The sequence below is a fragment of the Adiantum capillus-veneris genome, chromosome 6 (assembly GCF_014529385.1).
Source record: "Adiantum capillus-veneris isolate H3 chromosome 6, ASM1452938v2, whole genome shotgun sequence".
Classification (NCBI taxonomy): Eukaryota; Viridiplantae; Streptophyta; class Polypodiopsida; order Polypodiales; family Pteridaceae; genus Adiantum; species Adiantum capillus-veneris.
Window position 1 is genome coordinate 106771581 of NC_140936.1, and position 20174 is coordinate 106791754.

Here is a 20174-nt window from a genome sequence, read left to right on the forward strand (position 1 = left end):
AGGGGAGACGATTGGGTGCTTTTACATTTTGAGAAGCCTAAGAAAGAAAAAGGGAAAGGAGCCGCTTTTTCCAAAGCTTAGCATGAGATACTTTCCAGATAAAAGAAAAGATAAATGATGTCTCCTTTAGACTGAAGCTGCCCGATACTTGGAAGATTCACAATGCTTTTCATGTGGGTCTCTTGAAGCCTTTTAAAAGCGATGTGCCCAATGATGGGGAGCCAGATGAGCAACCTGAAGTGGAGGAAAGGGAGGAGATACTCGTTCCAAAATAGATATTGGCACACAAGGATAGAAAGATTAAAGGTAAAGCGATAAGGAGGTTCTTGGTTAAATTCAAGAACTATCCTGCATTGGATGCGAAGTGGATGGAGGAGGAGGACCTAGCAAATACTCCTCAGATTTTGGAACTTTACCTTGAAGCATTCGGTTTAGCTCTACTCTGATAGAACCTCGATTTCAGCATGGGTGAATCTAGTGCAGTGGGCTTGCACAAGAGGGGAGTCACTCCGCTCCTTTGTCAACAGATTACCTCAATTTTGATATAGAGTCATTGATGTCCCTTTGGGTTTCAGGGATACTGATGGGCTAACAGTATTTTGTTGATTAACTTTATGAACTGGAATTCCCAAAAATGAAAATGATTGATTTGTATTTGACTTGTTTGAGTGCAGGAACTGAAAGATAAAATGACTGCAACATTTCGGTCTCATATATCTCTATAGACATGATTGCAATAAGGATTAGTTAATCGGGCATCTGTGAGGTCCCAATTGGATCTAGATGCGATTACTAAATACGTTGCCGATTAATCATGGTCTAAGATTTGGAATGAATTTGAATGTGATTTGTCACGTGATGTCCTGTGATGTCAAGTGATGTCCAGTGATGTGACTGTCGATTTGTACAAGTGCTAGATGTGTTGTGTCTAGTGCATCGGTACTAACAATCAGTGTCTACTAATGGCCTTTGTCTGTTTTGCAGGCGTAATCGAGGGTAATTACAATTCTTTCAAGAGAGGGGTATGTCACAAACTGATGACGTGGCATGATTATAAAGTTGTTCCAACTTATGGACAACTGCCGAGGGGCCAAAAAGGGGCACTAGGCTTAAAAAATAAAGCGTAAGATTTTGTTGACGTGGCTATTGTACAGACGGCTGTGATTTACGTTGGCAGCGTACGGACTACCGCAAAAAGCGCTGATTGCTGATGTGGCCTGACAGTACGGAATTCCGCAAACTACACTGGTTGTTTTTAGCACTACAGCTTTTGGGAACTTTGCTTTTGAGTTAAAAGATTTTGGGGCTTTGCTTTTGGGCATCCCTTGTATCAATAAATAACTGGGTTGGGCCTCATTACTTCGAGCATCTGGACGTAGAGTTTGAGAGTCTCTTGTACTTTGAACATAGATTAATATAACAAGAAATACCTAAAGGGGCGCCAGTCTTTGGGGCCAATACCTCTGGGCACGGAACTACGCCGGGCCGTGTCGCCTTTGTGTACTGTTTTGAAGTGAATCTTTGTTGTGTTGCGCTAGAATCTTGACTTGGGGTGTCCAAGTTTGTTACAACCTCCCCTTATTAAATGCCCCTCCCCCCACCCCTTACCTTCACAATGCACACAAGCTTTCAAGGGCCAAGGTTCAAGCTCTACCAAAGCCACTGAGAATTTCGTCAATCCATCATGAGGTTAGGGAATTGCGATGCACTTTTGGGCATGAGGTGACACAACAAGAACGATGCTACCATTCAAATCCAAATCCGAACCATCAATTTGGTGCAGAATGACAAGTCAATCATACTTCGAGTTCGACTGACCAAGACGAACCCACAATGATTTTTAGTTTAATTTGTATTTAGACACTTTTGAACTTTGTTTGCAAATACTGTTGGTAGGATTGTTTGAAATAGAATTTATTTGTTTTGAACTTGTCTTGGTGCCGATTGAGATTGTTTGATCTCTCGTTTTGATGTTGTTTTCAATTGTATTGTGAACTACGAATAACTCATGGTTCGGACATTGGTCTGTGATGAGGAGTATTCAACGGAAAACTGTGATTGAAAGATCAAAACAACTCATGGCTCGAGTCTGGATCTTGGGGGGGAGTATTCATGTGGATGTTGTAATTAGAAACCTCTAAATGACGCATGTTGCGGTGTCATGTTGCGGCACGTTTACAATGTGAATTTAAATATACCTTCATATGTTCAGAATAGTCTGAACTCATGAATTATAAGAGGGGATACAACACTCGCAAAACTACAAAAGCAAGAGACAAAAGGCAGAAAAAAAAACGCTTTGATTGCTACTAAACAAAATTAGATAAAACAAACCATTATTTACTTGAAAAGAATTTTTAGAAAAGGTATACGCAAAATAAGTTGAAGCCGCTTACTCGGCTAAAACTTGAAACAAGTACTCAACTTTAAACAAAAAAGGATACGACATCTCAAAGACTTAATCCTAGAAATCAGTCTCCACACGACAACTTCTAAAGGAACAAATCCTTAAGACCTAATGTAAGCTAAATATTAGAAATGAATACTACTACAAACCTACAAAGAAGAGGCTAAAAATAGCCAAAGAAGTACAAAGATCCAAACTTGACAATATGTGACCTCAACTTCGCTGCTTGTCCAAATAGGAAGAATAAGATTATCACCTTTATCATGCATAGCTTGGACAACAGCTATGACAATGTGAATTTAAATGGTCACCTCACTCTTTATGCTTTTTGATGTGGGACCAAATGCTACAATGTACATAGTGTCATATGAGTGAAACAACTGCCACGGTCGTAGTTATGTACATACCTTACCGGGAAGATGAGGCCCTGGACTTGGCACTAAGGCATCATTATTCAACATAGAGTTTGTGAAGCTTTAAAAGTGGCCTTAAGCCATGTCCAATTCCATCCTAAAAATGTTATTCTAAGCCACTTTGTTGCCGAAGATATCACTTAGGAATCTGGTGGCATTTAAATTGTGAATTTACTATGTTCAAGCTCGTATAGCAACTCAAGCGGTCTGCTGTTGTGGCTAACCAAAACTTTTTTATGGTGAAAATGCAAACAAGAGTGCTATTCATCCCGTTAAGCTCAAGATAGAAAATAGTACTTACATTTGCTTCAGAGGCTGGATTGACATTACCATTAACAAAGAAAGCACCACCCAAAACCACAATTTGCTTTACATTTTTTGCAAACATTGGATCTGCCCTGATAGCCTGAACATTTCATACAAAATCAAGCTTAATTATTTTCCAAAAAAAAAGGGGGGGGGAAATCTTCAAGCCACATTATTGTTCAATTAACTCAAATATGCAAAGAAGAATTGCCATACCATTGCAATATTTGTAAGAGGACCTAAAGCAACCACTGTCACTTCTCCTGGAAAAGTATTTATCATCTTTAAAAGAAACTCTTTTGCACTTAAATCTAGTGCTTTCCTCTTAGGCGGAGACGGATTTGTATTCCCAAGGCCATCTTTCCCATGTACAAAATCAGCTATCCGCACTTTTGGAACATTCTACATCAGCAAAAGGAGCATACCCTTAGCTTATAAACACCCACTTCCTACTTAGTTTAAACTTGTTTGATGTTTTTAAAGGATTAAATCCACTCAAAACAGCTCAAGGACAATGCCAAGCATGAGATGGTAGGGAGGTCATGATCAAGCCATTTTTGCTGCATTAAAGGCGTGGTAGAAATGTGCACGATCTGTGAAATTTAGAGAAACCTCACAAAACCTCTGTGAAAGAGCCATTCACTCTTCCTATACACACTACCATCTGAAGGCAACAGCCATACCATCCATGGCTGTATATCATATGAAAAAAATCGACGTTTTATGACCACCTGAAAGACGTGCTGCCATAATCCCTTTTTGCACAATGCAAACCAAAGCTTTTGTGTAATAACTATCAATGCCAGAATATAAGATTCAGGTAACATCAAATTGAACATGCAACTACAATACTACACGTAGGCTACTGTTTTCATACCTTCAAGGACATAGTGCAGCCCTGAGCAACAGGAACATCCTCTCTTCCGATCACTTCAAGCTGGAAAACGTTGATTGAAGTCAGACAACCTAATATCATGTACACCTAGAAAATAAAATTTCTTTTGAAGTTTCCATCAATTTAGCTACCCTGCCTAGTGTTGTCAAGAGCATGTGCTTTTATGAATCATTTTTCAGCATAAATGGACAAGTGACAATTTTTAGCATACCAGATGTAAAGCATTATGCGTTGCCAAACTTGTTGGAACATTACCAAAAATAGTAGTGAGTCCAATAATCTCAACTTCAGGGGAATGAAATGCCATTAAGATTGCCATTGCATCATCTAGCAAGCCACAAAAAAGGAAACCAGTTCAATTGTCTGGATCTTGAAGGTAAGTGGACCTCTCAGCCACCAATAATACTAGCAAAGTCTACAGTGAAAACAAATCTCAACAATGTAAATGACATCCGCATTCTTAGAATCAGAATGGAAAATATCTAGTTGTACTAATACAGAGCGGATGTATATCTTTGGTGGATGAAGAATGGTCAGCATCTAAACCCTCCAAGCTTCAGAACAAGGAAGCCTACATTTCCAGCAATGTTTCAAGTTTATAAATGACCATCAAAGCTTCAAGTTTTCGAGACCATTTTAAACTGTTTTCGCTTTATAAATATGTAACCTACTTGGAAGCAAGGGTAGCCATGCTTCCTATAGTTCGGCCACCAAACATGACAAAGCTTATCACAAACTATAGTGACTTCCACCAAAATTAGAAATACTCATGACAACTATGCTAATTTTGTAAAACATATTATCCTCTCTAAGAGAACTCTTCCCTCCTGACATTTGCTGAAGGTCTCAGTAGCATGGTTGCATGAAGGTTGAAACATGTTTCGGCAAGGATGAAACCTTGAAACTCCTGAAACTTTTCAAGTGGGGTTGAAGCACCCACATGACACGTGGACTTCAATGCCCCTTGATTTTATATTATGCCTCCCAAAGTTGAGCGGGGTGAAACGTTTCACACCAAAACTCCAGATCTCGAAAGGAAACATGTCAAGGCTGACACATTTTGCCTGAGCACATTAGCCGCACTCCTTTTGAGAACTAGTCGAGCCAACCTGCTCCAAAGTCCAGCTCACAAAGCCAGAAGCCAATAAACATGTGTCCCATGACCGAGTATCACAAGGATGAACAACCTTTGACTCGTCTGCCACACCACCTCCAAAGACTGGTCACTTGATAGGTCCTCTAGGCTCTGGCAAGGAAGTAGGAGAAACCGCCTGAGCCTGGTGTTGAGAAAGAAATCTAATAAGAGTGTTACCATCTGCAAGTCTTTATGAGTGCCTAGTGAAGATGATGGTAGGTAAACCAAGTGTGTGAAAGCCAAAAGAGGTGCAACAGTAGCCGCCTCACTGAACTCCGAATCTCGAGCCGACTGCTTCAGGCAATTCCTCCAAATATGCCCTTGTTCTCTACGCTTGTGACATGTCACCTCCATAGTCGCAAGAAACGGAGCGGCAATTTCTAGAAGAAATGGACTGGCAAAAACGAAGTTTCTTCCCTTCGATTTTTGGGGACCCCTAAAATGGGTGGTAGATGGTGATGTTGTATGGGAAGGTCCTGTAGACCTCTGCATCTAGTGAGGACAATCAAGAGAAGCTGGAGGACGAGGAAGGGGATGATTCTCATGACTCAGATGCTTGAGCCTTGAGCATGTTGGTGTTGTTCCTAGTAGATTATGATTATGGACCACTTTTTTTGTATTTGCGGTGATTTATGTATTTGTGACATATGATATATCATGACTGGGTGTTGTGACTATGTTACAGTATTACATCCACTCCTAGTTGCAGATATGCGAAGTGCCATGCCAAGGAGGATCCCTACGCTGTTGACTTTGGATGGTCATGACCCTTCACTCAAGAGACATGCCTCTTCGCCAAAAGCCACACTCCTTCGACGACTGGTCACACCTTTTCACTCTACGGTTGCGACTCTTCGCCCAATGGCTGCAGCTCTTCGCCGAAAGGATGTGTCTTTACGTCCGAAGTCATGTCTCTTCGCCATGAGACGTGTCTTTTCATTTGTCTCTCTCCGTGTCCTATATAAGGAGCCTATTGTACTCAATTTTCAAGCATTCATTCAAGTAATCAAACACACATTCAGTCTCTTGAGTCTTAGTTTGATCTTAAGTATGAAGTTTTAAGTCTTAATTATAGGATTAGCACCACTAATCCTCACAGTGGTATCATAGCAAATTTTTTTCTCGAGACCCGAAGATTGTGAGCCTCTCACTCTCGCCGCTACCCTCTCCCCCCCCCTCCCAGAGTTGTATGGAAGCAGAAGAAAGGTGTGGTACACACATGCATTCGAGCATATGAGGTACTTGAATTTTTCTATTGTTGTTCCAATTATAGATATAAAAGGACAACAATATAGCTATGTGTGGGCATACCGGTGAATTTCGGATAATTTCTTGCTGGTGACTTTGGGCATTCCCAATCCCTTGGGTGGTAACCCTTCGAGCCCGCCCTCACACCCCTTCATGCGAAAGGACACACAGCAAGCAGCTTCCACACTCGCACCCTTCCCCAAGAGACATGATGTCACGTGACACATCCAACCCTGTGTGTCAGTGAACAAGCTACTTCATGATATGGGTTCAGTTCAGTTAGAATAGGAAGTGATCTGGCACTTTGTGAGTCTGTTCGCAGACCGTGCATGTCCAAACACGTAGATTAGATGCATATCCTCTGGTTGCACACAGCATGACAATCAGATAATAGTCAAAACCCATCAATAGCATTTTTATAGTGCATAGACCTATTTTCCCTATTTTTGACATTTTTAACTTATTATCCTTAGTGACTTTTGTTGGGAACTAGGTAGGGCAATTTTGCTAAGATAATATATAAGCAAACTAGAGCTAGCACTTTCTGGCAGAAGAGGCAGCAAGAGCACCCTTGCTCAACAGGCAGCTTCTCAGCAAGACCTGCTCCATCAGCAAACCTAGCGTTTTTGGACAAGATCAGCCCCTGGCGTTTTTGCACAGCAGATCAGCCCGGCAACAACAAGAAGTAGCAGATCATCTCTAGCGTTAGCAGATTCCCACAGCAGATCAGCCCTAGCGTTAGCAAAATCCACAACGACAACAGAATTCAGCCCTAGCGTTTTTGGAGCAGTAGGACATTCAACGTTTTGCAGATCTATCGCGACAAAACCTCAAGAAGGACCAGCGTTTTCAGTTATCAGCAGTCAGTTACCGCAGAAGAAGTCCGAACCTCGCAGATCTCACCTTCCCGCAGCCGATCCTCGCCGCACGAAAGATCCAACACAGTTTGCAGATTCGGCCCGGAAAAAGCAGATTTCGACATCTGCGTTTTCAGTGCGTCGTCGTTGCATCGTTGTCATCGACATCATCTCCGACATAGAGTAAGAATTCAGCAGATAAAGATTTGCAGATTTCAGCCATTAGCGTTTTCAGATTTCAGCCCGTCTCGTCGTCGTCCTCATCGTCGGCAAGTCCAAAGCATTGTAGAGATTTGTGCAATCAATAGTAGACCGCTCTCGCCATAGAGAGTGGGGCCTTCGGAGGAGGGTTTGACAACATTCTGGTGTCGTATTCTCTTCTCTCTCTATCTCTCACTCTCAGCACCTTCATTCACAGTGTTCACCGCTTTGTTTGTGTGCATTGCACTCTCTCACTAAAGGAACGGAAGGCTCTCCCTTCCGTAAGTAAAAGGAACCCTTGAGCACAGTTCGGAGCACTCATCTTGAGCAAAGTTCAACATTCACTTCCGCTGCACCTTACATTGGTATCAGAGCTTTGGCAGTGTTCTATATCACTCAAGGAAAGAACCACAAGAACCACATAATTTTTTTTGCTTTGCGGTCGCACGTAACCCATTGAAGAGTGACAGGAAACCTCTTGCGACTCTTTTCACTCATTGAGAGCGGACTGTGCACTTAGCGGCCGGCCAATCAACGTGAGGTGGGAAAAAGCAACCTTGGTGTGAGCGCAAGGCCACCAAGGGGTACGCCCGCGGAAAAGAGCAAATGTCACAGAGTGATGATGTGGTTGCCCAAGAGCAGAAACCCTAACCCTAATTTCTGCCAGAAACACTAACTGCTGAAACCCTAATTTCTGGAAATCCTAACCCTAAAACCTGCAAACCCTAAAATCTGCTAGAAACCCTAAAATTGCAAAAACCCTAACCCTAACCCTAATGACAGCAGGGTAGGTCCCGAAAAAAGCGCTGACATGACACATGGCACCGTACGACAGAATCCTGCTTTTTGCGGCGTGATTTACGAAAATCCAGCTGATGCTTTTTCTCAACGTAATTATCACACACACACACACACACAGAGAGAGAGAGAGAGAGAGAGAGAGAGAGAGAGAGAGAGAGAGAGAGAGAGAGAGAGAGAGAGAATCCCTTTTGCTTTATTTTTAAAAGCTCAAGAGAGCTTGTGAGTTAAAGAGCCTTTGCTTTTATTTTTAGGCTTTTGATTTGAAGCTTTTGGGGCTCTGCTTTTGGCATCCCTTGTAAACTTTAAATAAGTGGTTTGGGCTCCCACTCTGTAGAGCATCTGGACGTAGAGTCTGAGAGTGAGAACCAAACCACTCTTGTACTTTGAACACTGATTAATACATAAAAAAATACCGAAAGGGGTGCCAGTCTTTGGGGCCAATATCTCTAGGCACGGAACTCCGCCCGGCCAGTGCAAATCTATTGTGAACTGTGAATTGTTTTGAAGTGGTTATTTGGTGCTGTCGTGATTGATTCTTGACTTGGAGTGTCCAAGTCTGTTACAGTGGTATCAGAGCACGGCCGATTTCTCTTCTACGGGAAATCGGATCCCCAAATTTTTTTCCGTGGCACCTATGGCTTCACGCAAGGATCAATCGACTCCCTTTGCATCCGGAGATGCGGGCACGGATCACAACGAAGATTCCGGCACAGAGTATGGCCCGCCTCGGCCTACTCAGGCGGAGCAACGAGAGATGGAAGCGTCGTCAATTGATCAGCGATGCAACAAAGATGATGCTCAGTTTTGCGAAGGGTCCTGAAATTGGCAAAATATATGAGCGAGACTTCTTTTCCGGAAGTGCACAAGCAGTGGCAGAATACCACAAAACCACCACCGAAACCCGCTCTCAAGAAACCTTCTGCTCACAAGCAATATTCAGAGAAGGAATTAGAAGAGGTGGTTGATGCACGGATTGCTCAGCTTTTTGACGCGCAAAACAAAGCCAAAAAGAACGGCAAAAAGCAAAAGAAAGGCACCGACATCCCTGGATATTTGGGTCGTCAGTCGATATTTGATAAGGCAAAGAAACAGAAGAAGTGTGTTTGATTTGAAGGAGTACCCAGCTCTTCTTCTTCTTCTTCTTCTTCTTCTTCTGACAGTTCTTCTAGCTCTTCAGATTCGAGCAAAGAAGATAAAAAAGGCAAAAAGCGAAGCAAGAAACAACGCTTCGGAAAGGGAAGGAAAAAGGCAAAGAAGTCTAAATCTCGCCCAGCGAGTGACAGTTCTACAGAGGACTCGTCTACAGATAGTTCAGACTCTGATGATGGCAACTTTTAAGCGAACAAGAAGAATTTTTATAAAGCCAACCAGTATGACTTTCTGGAAGATAAAAGCAAGAAAGTCCGAGAGTTTAAGGAAGGTGGACAATCAATCAAATTTGACACTTTCTCAAGATATAAAGATGCTTCGAAGGCTTTGTCTTTTATACAACAGTTTGACATCGCTTTCGCGGGAGGACGCTATTCAGAGCACTCCAAGATTCGGAGAGCTGCCTCTTATTTTAAGGGGAATGCTCGAACTTGGTGGTCCACGCTTCTTTTAAACAAGACTGCGCCAGTTAAATGGCTGAAATTTAAGAAGCTTTTTATTTCTTCTTGGCTGACGCAAGAGTATGAACGGGATATACGAGTTGCTTGGAACCATCGTCAGATGACGAAGAGAGATACAGTGGATGCTTACTCTGGGAGATTCTGGAGCTCTTTTCTACCCGCCTCTTCATTCAAGAAGATCTCGTTCAGAGAATAGATTGAGCGGTTTACCCTGGGTCTACCTACAGACATCCGAGATCACTGCTTGGAACAGAAGTCAGCTTCTATTCAGGAGTTGATGAGTCATGCGAAGCGGGGTTTTGTCATTCACTCTGGCAGTTTGACCTAGCCCACCAAGGAGGTCATGACACAACGAGCCGAACAGACTTCAGCGAATGAAAGTAGAAAGAGAAAAAGCAACTCAGAAAAGGATGCACAACCCAAGCTTAATCCTGAGGAGAGAGCTTGCTTCATCAGGGAGGGGAAGTGCTTTGGATGCGGGGAACATGGACATATCTCCGCGAAGTACCCTAGCAAGGCACCGAATGAACAAGATGAAGAAAGGAAAGAAAGTTCTAAAGCAGCTAAGAGACGTGGCAGAAAAGGCAGATAAAAAGCAGAACTGGTACCACATGGCGTGGGACCTGAACCAAATCAAATGAATGAAAGTACAAACTTTGTCGCTTTTGGGGCAAAGTGAAGGATCGGGAAGCTCTTTTGGAGGAGCCAAGGCCAACTTCTTTTCACTTGGAATTGGCGGCTCGATTTGGAACTACGCCCGACAGGCTGAGGCCACAAGCAGAGGTACTTCGACTGGCACCCGGACGGGATGTTGCCATTACACCAAGCATTGGCAAACTTCGTTTGCAATGACAGGGGTGTTCAGGGCATGCGAGTGACGTTCTACTCGAAATTCCTTGGTTCCGTAAGATGGTTGACTACCGGGCCGAGAAAGCGACTTTGACAAATGAAGGGCTCAGAGATTGTACTTGATGAACTTCACTTTCTTTACTCATTCTTTTGGGAGAGAACTGAACGATGGATAAAGGTTGAATATGTTTTGACCTGAATAAAAGAACGCCAAGATTTTTCTCCACACTCATACCGATTGCTTTTTAGAGGGCCTGAGGATCATACCATTGATCTGATACTTGGAAGCACACCACCGAACGGTCCACCTTACCGTGTGAGCCGAGCACAGAATGAAGAGATTATGAACCAAGTGAAAGACCTCTTGGAAAAGGATCTTGTCCGGCCTAGAACTTCACCGTATTGCTCTCCAATGTTGTTGGTTTTGAAGAAAGACTGATCTTGGAGAATGTGCATCGATTATAGAGCTCTCAACAAAATCACCATCAAGAACAGATTTCCAATTCCTAGGATCGATGATATACTCGACAGATTACAGGGATCCTCGTGCTTTAGTAGGATTGATTTGAAGAGTGGATATCATCAGATCAGAATTGTGCCGGGAGACGTCTACAAGATAGCTTTTCGGAGGACTTTTGGGTTATTTGAGTTTTTGGTGATGCCGTTTGACTTAAACCAATGCTCTTGCGACATTTAACCAGATGATGGACAGGATTTTTCGAGAGTACAAGCTATTTGTTGGCACTTTCTTTGACAATATCATTGTTTTCTTCAAGAATGAGGCAGAACACAAAGATCATCTGCTTCAGGTCTTTCAGGCATTACGACATCACAAGTTAGCGATTAATGCAAAGAAAAGTGAATTTTTCCTACCAGAGATACACTTTTTGGAACATATTGTCTCAACAGCAGGAGTGCAAATGGATCCGGCCAAGATAGAGACTATCCTTGATTGGCCCGATTTGAAGAATGTCCATGAAGTTCGAAGCTTCTTGGGACTGTGTTCGTACTACAGGCGGTTCATTCGAAAGTTTGCAGGGGTTGCTTCCCCTTTGCATATATCCTTCTCTAACAAAGATTGCAAGCGAAAGAAGAACCTCAAGAACCTCAAGGACTCAAGAACCTCAAGAACCTAAGAACCCAAGTTCCTCGTGAACTTAGGAACCCAAGACTTCAGTGGATGGTCATCAGTGCTCATCACTCGAAGCAGAATGGATACTTCGCTTGGAGGTGGTGAGCATGGGAGTGGCAAAGAAGAGTTATCCTCACCAGAAAGTTTTTCCAACCCTTCCCCATCTACGCCAAGGATTGCACTAACTCCTATGGAGGAGTTGGAGCAGATGTTTATGGACAGCAAGTTAGAACGCGAAGCAAGGAAGTTAGAACGCAAAGCAAAAAAAAGCAGAAATTGATCGTAAGTAGGAAGAAAGAATGGCAGCCATAGCACGTGAATGCGACAAAAGAGGAGCAAAATTTGATTGCGAGAACAAAGCAAGACAAGCAATGAAAGACCGACACATGCAAGAGTTGTTGCGCAACTCTTTTCTCATGTGCAGGCACAGATGCAAGAGATTCAAGAGACGGAGACTCTCTCAGGCTCCGTCTTCTTTTCCAAAGCATGACACACAGGATTTGCATGATGATCAAGATGTGATTTCTCACGAGCATGATGATTTGCATGATCAAGATGTGATTTCTCACAAGCATGATGATTTGAAAGATAAAGATAATGTGATTGCTCACAAGGATGATGTGTTAGTTGATACTTTTTCTAGTGAAGCTAACCTCATTGCAGATTCGATCAATCACGAAGAACCGATCTTGGCTCTCGAGCCTAGGTCCAAAGAACCCCCACAGGAAGTACTATGTGTTCGCATGATTAGTCAGCACTCATTGTTCGAGTGTTTTATTCGTGATTGTTTCTTGTATTTTAGTCAGCGTCCTTATGTGATCCCTTTTCATAGGCATGCCATATTGTACGATGAGCACGATTCACTCATGAATGAATACAGATGTATGCGGATGATTCATGAAAAGATGAAATATTTGCATTCAACGAATTTACATTCCATGTCTCTTCCTTGGCATGACACAATTTCCGAAAGAGCACAAGAAGGATTGAGCATCAAGTATAGGCATTTCCATTGTGTTTTGCCACAGTTGATAGATTTAGATCAGAAAGTCGAGATTCGACCCCATTGTTTGCGACAGTTTGGCACTCCGTCACTTTGTTCATCTACATTGCATGCACAGTCTTTGAAGAAGACTATAATTTTTCCAGTCACTTAACATGGAATGGGTATGTTTATGTGTTTGTGTTGGAAGTGGTTTTCATCCTCGGAGATTCTTGAAGAAGGAAGACGCATGACTCTAGATGAAGTTGAAGCATTGAAGGAACCACAGATGACTTTGTGTCGCTTTCGGCGCGGCCCAAAGAAGCAAGCGTTGCAAACCTTTATGAAGTTCAAGTATCCCATGACCCATGCATCAGAGTGGGCCGACGAAGAGTCCTTTCCAAGATTCCAGAATCTGTTGGCAATCTCCCTCGACGCCATACAATTTGGTACCAATACCTCACTTTGAAAAGGAGGGGATTTCACGTGACACATCCAACCCTATGTGTCCGTGGACAAGCTACTTCATGATATGGATTCAGTTCAGTTAGAATAGGACGTGATCTGGCACTTTTGTGAGTCTGTTCGCAGACCGTGCATGTCCAGACACTTAGATTAGATGCATATCCTCTGGTTGCACACAGCACGACCATCAGATAACAGTTAGAACCCATCAGGAGCATTTTTAGAGTGCATAAATCTATTTTCCCTATTTTTGACATTTTTCACTTATTATTTTTAAGTTGTTGGGAACTAGGTAGGGAAATTTTGCTAAGATAATATATAAGCAAACTAGAGCTAGCAATTTCTGACAGAAGAGGCAACAGGAGCACCCTTGCTCAACACGCAACTTCTCAGCAAGACTCACTCCATCAGCAAACCTAGCATTTTCGCTCTGGCAAGGCCTAGCGTTTTTGGACAAGATCAGTCCCTGGAGTTTTTGCACAGCAGATCAGCCTTGTGACAACAAGAAGCAGCAGGTCATCTCTAGCGTTAGCAAATTCCCACAGCAGATCAGCCCTAGCGTTAGCAGAATCCACAGTGACAACAAAATTCAGCCCTAGCGTTTTTGGAGCAGTTGGACATTCAATGTTTTGCAGATCTATCGCAACAAAACCTCAAGAAGGACCAGCGTTTTCAGTTATCAGCAGTCAGTTACCGCAGAAGAAGTCCGAACCTCGCAGATCTCACCTTCCCGCAGCAGATCCTCGCCGCATGGTCAAATCCAGCGCAATTTGCAGATTCAGCCCGGAAAACGCAGAATTCAGCATCTGCGTTTTCAGCACGTCGTCGTTGCATCGTCGTCATCGACATCATCACCGACATAGAGTCAGAATTCAGCAGATAAAGATTTGCAGATTTCAGCCATTAGCGTTTTCAGATTTTAGCCCATCTCGTCGTCCTCATCGTCATCGACATCGTCGGCAAGTCCAAAGCATTGTACAGATTTGTGCAATCAATAGTAGACCACTCTCGCCATAGAGAGTGGGGCCTTCGGAGGAGGGTTTGACAACATTCTAGTGTAGTATTCTCTTCTCTCTCTATCTCTCACTCTTAGCACCTTCATTCACAGTGTTCACCACTTTGTTTGTGTCCATTGCACTCTCTCACTAAAGGAACGGAAGGCTCTCCCTTCCGTAAGTAAAAGGAACCCTTGAGCACAGTTCGGAGCACTCATCTTGAGCAAAGTTCAACATTCACTTCTGTTGCACCTTACACATGACCCCTAGCGCAGCCTTTCTGCGCATGCTGGGCTGAATCGTTGAGGTGCTGGCTGAAACGCTGCATGCTGAAATCGCTGCTTTGCTGAAAGTTTCACACACCCCTTCGTAGAAGAACTCCTCGCTGGCTGAATCGCTGGAGAACGCTTTTCTGGTCTTTTTTTACGTAAACAGCCACCAGCGCTACAGAATTCAATTAAAACGCTTTTATGAATTAAGTGGCCGGTCAACCCCTAATATTATAACTTACGAAAACAAAGCAGCCAACGTTCTTTCCTCACGCACGCTGCTCCTACCCATTCCTCCAGCGCTAGCCCCTCAACAAGCACCATCTTGCGTGTGCGATGGCAAATCACGAATTCTTGGACGTGTCTGTTCCGTATATCGTGTATATAGACGAAGCTCCCAAAGAAGAACTACTGGAGAATTCTCTCCCTGCACGGGAGGTCATTGTCATTCCAAACACTCGAGAGCCCGAGCCTGAGCTGGAGATTATCATAATTCTCGACTCCCCTACCCCAGAACCTGAACCAGTCCCATAACCTATTCAAGAAACAGATTCTACTCCCGTACCTGGTCCAGTTCCTATTCTCTTCATTATTCTCTTTGAGAAACAACCATGCCGACATCACACGATGGAGAAGGTCAATCAAAGGATGCCCTTACTCTTATCAAGGAGCAGATGGCCACACTTTCCACAAGCCTCGCATACTTCACACTCGATTGGATCACATGCAGACGCAAAACACTTCTCGGAGTCGTCCTACAACTTCTCAGAACACCTTCCGAAGCTTCAATGGACGAACGCAAAGCACCAGATCCAACAGATGAGGTAGACAATCGCGAACTTCAATTACTTTATAAAAATTTTAATGCTGCACAAAAGAAGAAACTGGATGTTAAACTGTGTGAGCCTTATAATGGTCGCCGTGACAAGCGCGTACTGGACCAATGGCTGTTCAAAATGGAGGTTTACTTATCAAACACAAATTTGATCGAGAGTAAAAAAGTTGCACTTGCTAGTTCTCTGCTCAAGGACACAACATTTCTTTGGTGGCAACGACGGGTTGCTGATGATAAACACACACCTTCTTGGGATAAATTCCAGCGTGCTATTCGCAAGGCGTTCGAACCTGCCAATGCAGATTTTCATGCCCGGTCCTCTCTTCGCCGCTTGAGCCAAATAGGTTCCTTGGCCACGTATATCATAGAGTTTCAGAGAAACTCTGGAGATAGAGAATCTCAGCCCCTCTGATAAACTACAATTCCATTGACGGGCTTGAACCAACCCCGAAGGACGATGTACACAAATACAACCCTACCACCTTGGATGCTGCAATTGCATATGTGGAGCGTCTTGGCGATCACAACGCGGTCGCAGAGAAAGCTATAGCCATAGTCAACAGCAACAATCTCAGTTCAGACGGCAAGCAACGGAGCCTTATTCAACTTGAAGGTTATATTCTCAAGATCGACAATCTCAAAGCAGATCTTCTTCAAATGTTCCTCCACTTGATCGTGGTAAAGGACGTGATTTTTCTCAAGATCGGCGTTCCAATATTCAGCAAGGCTCTTTGTCAAATGCTGTCACAAAGTGATGACGTGGCTACCCGCTGCTGGAAACCCTAATTGCAAAAACCCTAACCCTAACTACAAAAATGACACGTGGCAGCCCGTCAAATGCAGAATTTCCGTACACTTGCTGACGTGGCAGCCCGCAAAACGTGGCGGAATTTTCAGCACTTTTTGGCAGCGTTTTGGAACTGCTTTTTCTACGCAATTGATGGGAGAGAGAAAAAAAAAGTCTCTTTGCTTTATTTTAGCGAGAGAGAGAGAGAGAGAGAGAAAGAGAGAGAAAGCCTCTTTGCTTTATTTTAGCGAGAGAGAGAGAGAGAGAGAGAGAGAGAGAGAGAGAGAGATTCCTGCTTTATTTTTACAAAGCTTTTGAGCTTTTGATTTTCAGCTTTTGGGGCTCTGCTTTTGGCATCCCTTGTAACCTTTAAATACGCGGGTTGGCCTCTCACAACTCAGAGCATCTGGACGCAGAGTGAGTGTGAGGACCTGCCCGCACTCTTGTACTTTGAACTCAGATTAGTACAAAAAGAAATACCGAAAGGGGCGCCAGTCTTTGGGGCCAATATCTCTAAGCACGGAACTCCACCGGGCTAGTGTCGAATCAAATTGTGAATTGTGAACTGTGAACTGTTTTGAAGTGGTTATTTGGTGTTGTCGCGGTTGATTCTTGACTTGGAGTGTCCAAGTCTGTTACAGTGGTATTAGAGCACGGCCGATTTCTCTTCTACGGGAAATCCGATCCCAGATTTTTTTCCGCGGCACCTATTGCTTCAGGCAAGGATCAGTCGACTCCCTTTGCATCCGGAGATGCGGGAAGGGATCACAACGAAGATTCCGGCAAGGAGTATGGCCTGCCTCGGCCTTCTCAGGCGGAGCGTCAAGAGATGGAGCGTTGTCAATTGATCGGTGATGCAACAAAGATGATGCTCAATTTTCCGAAGGACCCAAAATTTGCAAAATATATGAGCGAGACTTCTTTCCAGGAAGTGTATGCGCAGTGGCAGAAAACCACAACACCACCCCCAAAACCCGCTCTCAAGAAACCTTCTGCTCACAAGAAATATACAGAGAAGGAATTAGAAGAGGTGGTTGATGCATGAATTGCTCAGCCTTTTGACGCGCAGAACAAAGCTAAAAAGCACGGCAAAAAGCAGAAGAAAGGCACCGACTTCCCGAGTTATTTGGGTCGTCAGTCGACATTTCAAAAGGCAAAGAAACAGAAGAAGCGTGTTCGCTTTGAAGGAGTACCCAGTTCTTCTTCTTCTTCTTCTTATGACAGTTCTTCTAGCTCATCTGATTCGAGCGAAGAAGACCAAAAAAGCAAAAAGCGAAGCAAGAAACAACGTCGAAAAGGGCAAGAAAAAGGCAAAGAAGTCTAAATCTCACCCCGAGAGTGACAGTTCTACAGTGGACTCGTTTCTAGAAAGTTCACACTGTGATGACAGCAACTTTTATGCAAAGAAGAAGAATTTTTACAAAGCCAACCAGTATGACTTTCTGGAAGACAAAAGCAAGAAAGTCCAAGAGTTTAAAGGTGGACTGTCAATTAAATTTGACACTTTTTCGGGATATAGAGATGCTTCAAAGGCTTTGTCTTTTGTACAGCAGTTTGACATCGCTTTCACGGGAGGACGTTACTCAGAGCACTCTAAGATTCGGAGAGCTGCCTCTTACTTTAAGGGGAATGCTCGAACTTGGTGGTCCACGCTTCTATTAAGCAAGACTGCGCCAGTTAAATGGCTGAAATTCAAGAGGCTTTTTCTTTCTTCTTGGTTGACTCGAGAGTATGAACGTGATATACGAACTGCTTGGAACCATCTTCGGATGACCAAGAAAGATACAGTAGACACTTATTGCGAGAGATTCTGGAGCTCTTTTCTACCAGCCTCTTCATTTAAGAAGATCTCGTTCAAGGAACAGTTGAGCGGTTTACCTTGGGTCTACCTACAGAGATACGAGATCACTGCTTGGAAAGAAGTTGATGAGTCATGCAAAACGGGGTTTTGCCATCCACTCTGGCAGTCTGACTTATCCCACCGATGAGATCATGACACAAAGAGCTGAACAGACTTCGACAAATGAAAGTAGAAAGAGAAAGAGCGACCTAGAAAAGAAAGATGCGCGACCCAAGCTTACTCATCAAGAGTGGGCTCGCTTCTTCAGGGAGGGGAAGTGCTTTGGATGCAAGGAATAGGACATATCTCCGCGAAGTGCCCTAAAAAGGCACAGAAAGAACAGAATGACAAGGATGACGAAAGGCCTGAGAGTTCGAGAGCAGCTGAGGAATGTGGAAGAAAAGGCAAGATGAAAACAGGACTGGTTCCAGATTGTGTGGGTACCGATTTCAACATGATGGACGAGAGTACAGAACTTTGCCGAGCTTGGGGCAAAGTGAAAGACCAAGAGGCCCTGATCTTCTTTGATGGAGGAGCCAAGGCCAGCTTCATTTCACCGGAATTGGCGGCGCGGCTCGAGATCACTCCCGATCGGATGGGACCACTTGCGAAGGCAGTTCTAGCGGCACTCGGCAAGGACTTAACCATTACACCCCTGTCATTGGCAAAGTTCGGTTGCATTGTCAGGGGTATTTGGGGCATAAGGACTGTTACATAATGCCTTTGGAAGGTTGTGATGTTCTCTTGGGAATTCCCTGGTACCACAAGAACAACGCCGTGGTCCACTATCGGGCGAGGAAAGTGACATTGACTACAAAGAAGGGCAGAACCATTGTACTTGACATTAAACTGAAGGGCGAGTCTATCCCTATTGTATCGGCTTCGGCCATTTCTAAATTAATGAAATCTAGTCTGTTTGTTTACTCGATCTTTATGAAAGAGTTAAATGATGAGGATAGGACAAATATGTCTGAACTTGATAAAGAACGCTAAGATTTTCTCCACTCTCATGCCGATTGCTTCTTAGAGGGCCTGCCAGACGAGTTACCATCTGCTCGTCCTGAAGATCATACCATTGATCTAATTCCTGGAAGCACGCCACCGAAACGGCCACCTTACCGTGTGAGCCGAGCACAGAACGAAGAGATTTTGAACCAAATGAAAGACCTTTTAGAAAATTGTCTTGTCCAGCCTAGTCCTTCACCGTATGGCTCTCCAGTGTTGTTGGTTTTGAAGAAAGACTGATCTTGGAGAATGTGCAATCATTATAGAGCTCTCTAACAAAATCACCATCAAGAACAAATTTCCAATTCCTAGGATCGATGATATACTCGACAGATTACAGGGATCCTCATGTTTTAGCAAGATTGGTTTGAAGAGTGGATATCATCATATCAAAATAGCGCCAGAAGATGCCTACAAGATAGCCTTTCGGACGACTTTTGGGTTATTTGAGTTTTTGGTGATGCCTTTTGGCTTAACCAGTGCTCCTGCGACATTTAACCGGATGATGAATAGGATTTTTCAAGAGTACAGGCTATTTGGCACTTTCTTTGACGATATCATTGTTTTCTCCAAGAATGAGGCAGAACATAGAGATCATCTGCTTCAGGTCTTTTAGGCATTACGAGATCACAAGTTAGTGATTAATGCAAAGAAAAGTGAATTTTTTCCTACCACAGATACACTTTTTGGGACACATTGTGTCAGCAACACGAGTGCAAATGGATCTGGCCAAGATAGAAACTATCCGTGATTGGCCCGATTTGAAGAATGTCCATGAAGTTAGAAGCTTCTTGGCACTGTGTTCTTACTACAGGCGGTTCATTCAAAAGTTTGCAGAGGTGCTTCCCCTTTGCATATCTTGAAACAGAAAGGAGTCCCTTTCTCGTGGGGATCCACAGAGGTGACTCCCTTTCATACTTTGAAAGAGAAATTGACTACGGGACCAGTTTTGACTTTGCAGGACTTGCAGAAGTCATTTGAAGTATATTGTGATGCTTGTGGTCGTAGTCTAGGTGCGGTCTTAATGCAAGAGGGCCATGTCATTGCTTACGAGAGCCGATTGTTCTCAAGGCCGGAATTGACGGCACAGATTTAGGAGAAAGAGCTTTTGGCAGTTATCCATGCTCTTACTCAGTGGCGGC

General features: G+C 43.6%; 1 protein-coding gene across 2 annotated transcripts in view; it reads right to left on the reverse strand.

The window, feature by feature from the left end:
• Positions 1–20174, reverse strand: part of URH2 (uridine-ribohydrolase 2) — a 52288-nt gene that overhangs the window by 14614 nt on the left and 17500 nt on the right. For both annotated transcript variants that reach the window (XM_086514612.1, XM_086514611.1), the window contains exons 2-5: positions 4233–4348; positions 4004–4063; positions 3343–3528; positions 3122–3226 (exon numbers count right to left, since the gene is read on the reverse strand). In XM_086514612.1, the coding sequence (XP_086370738.1) occupies positions 3122–3226; positions 3343–3528; positions 4004–4063; positions 4233–4348 (467 nt within the window). The remainder of the gene's footprint in view (positions 1–3121; positions 3227–3342; positions 3529–4003; positions 4064–4232; positions 4349–20174) is intronic.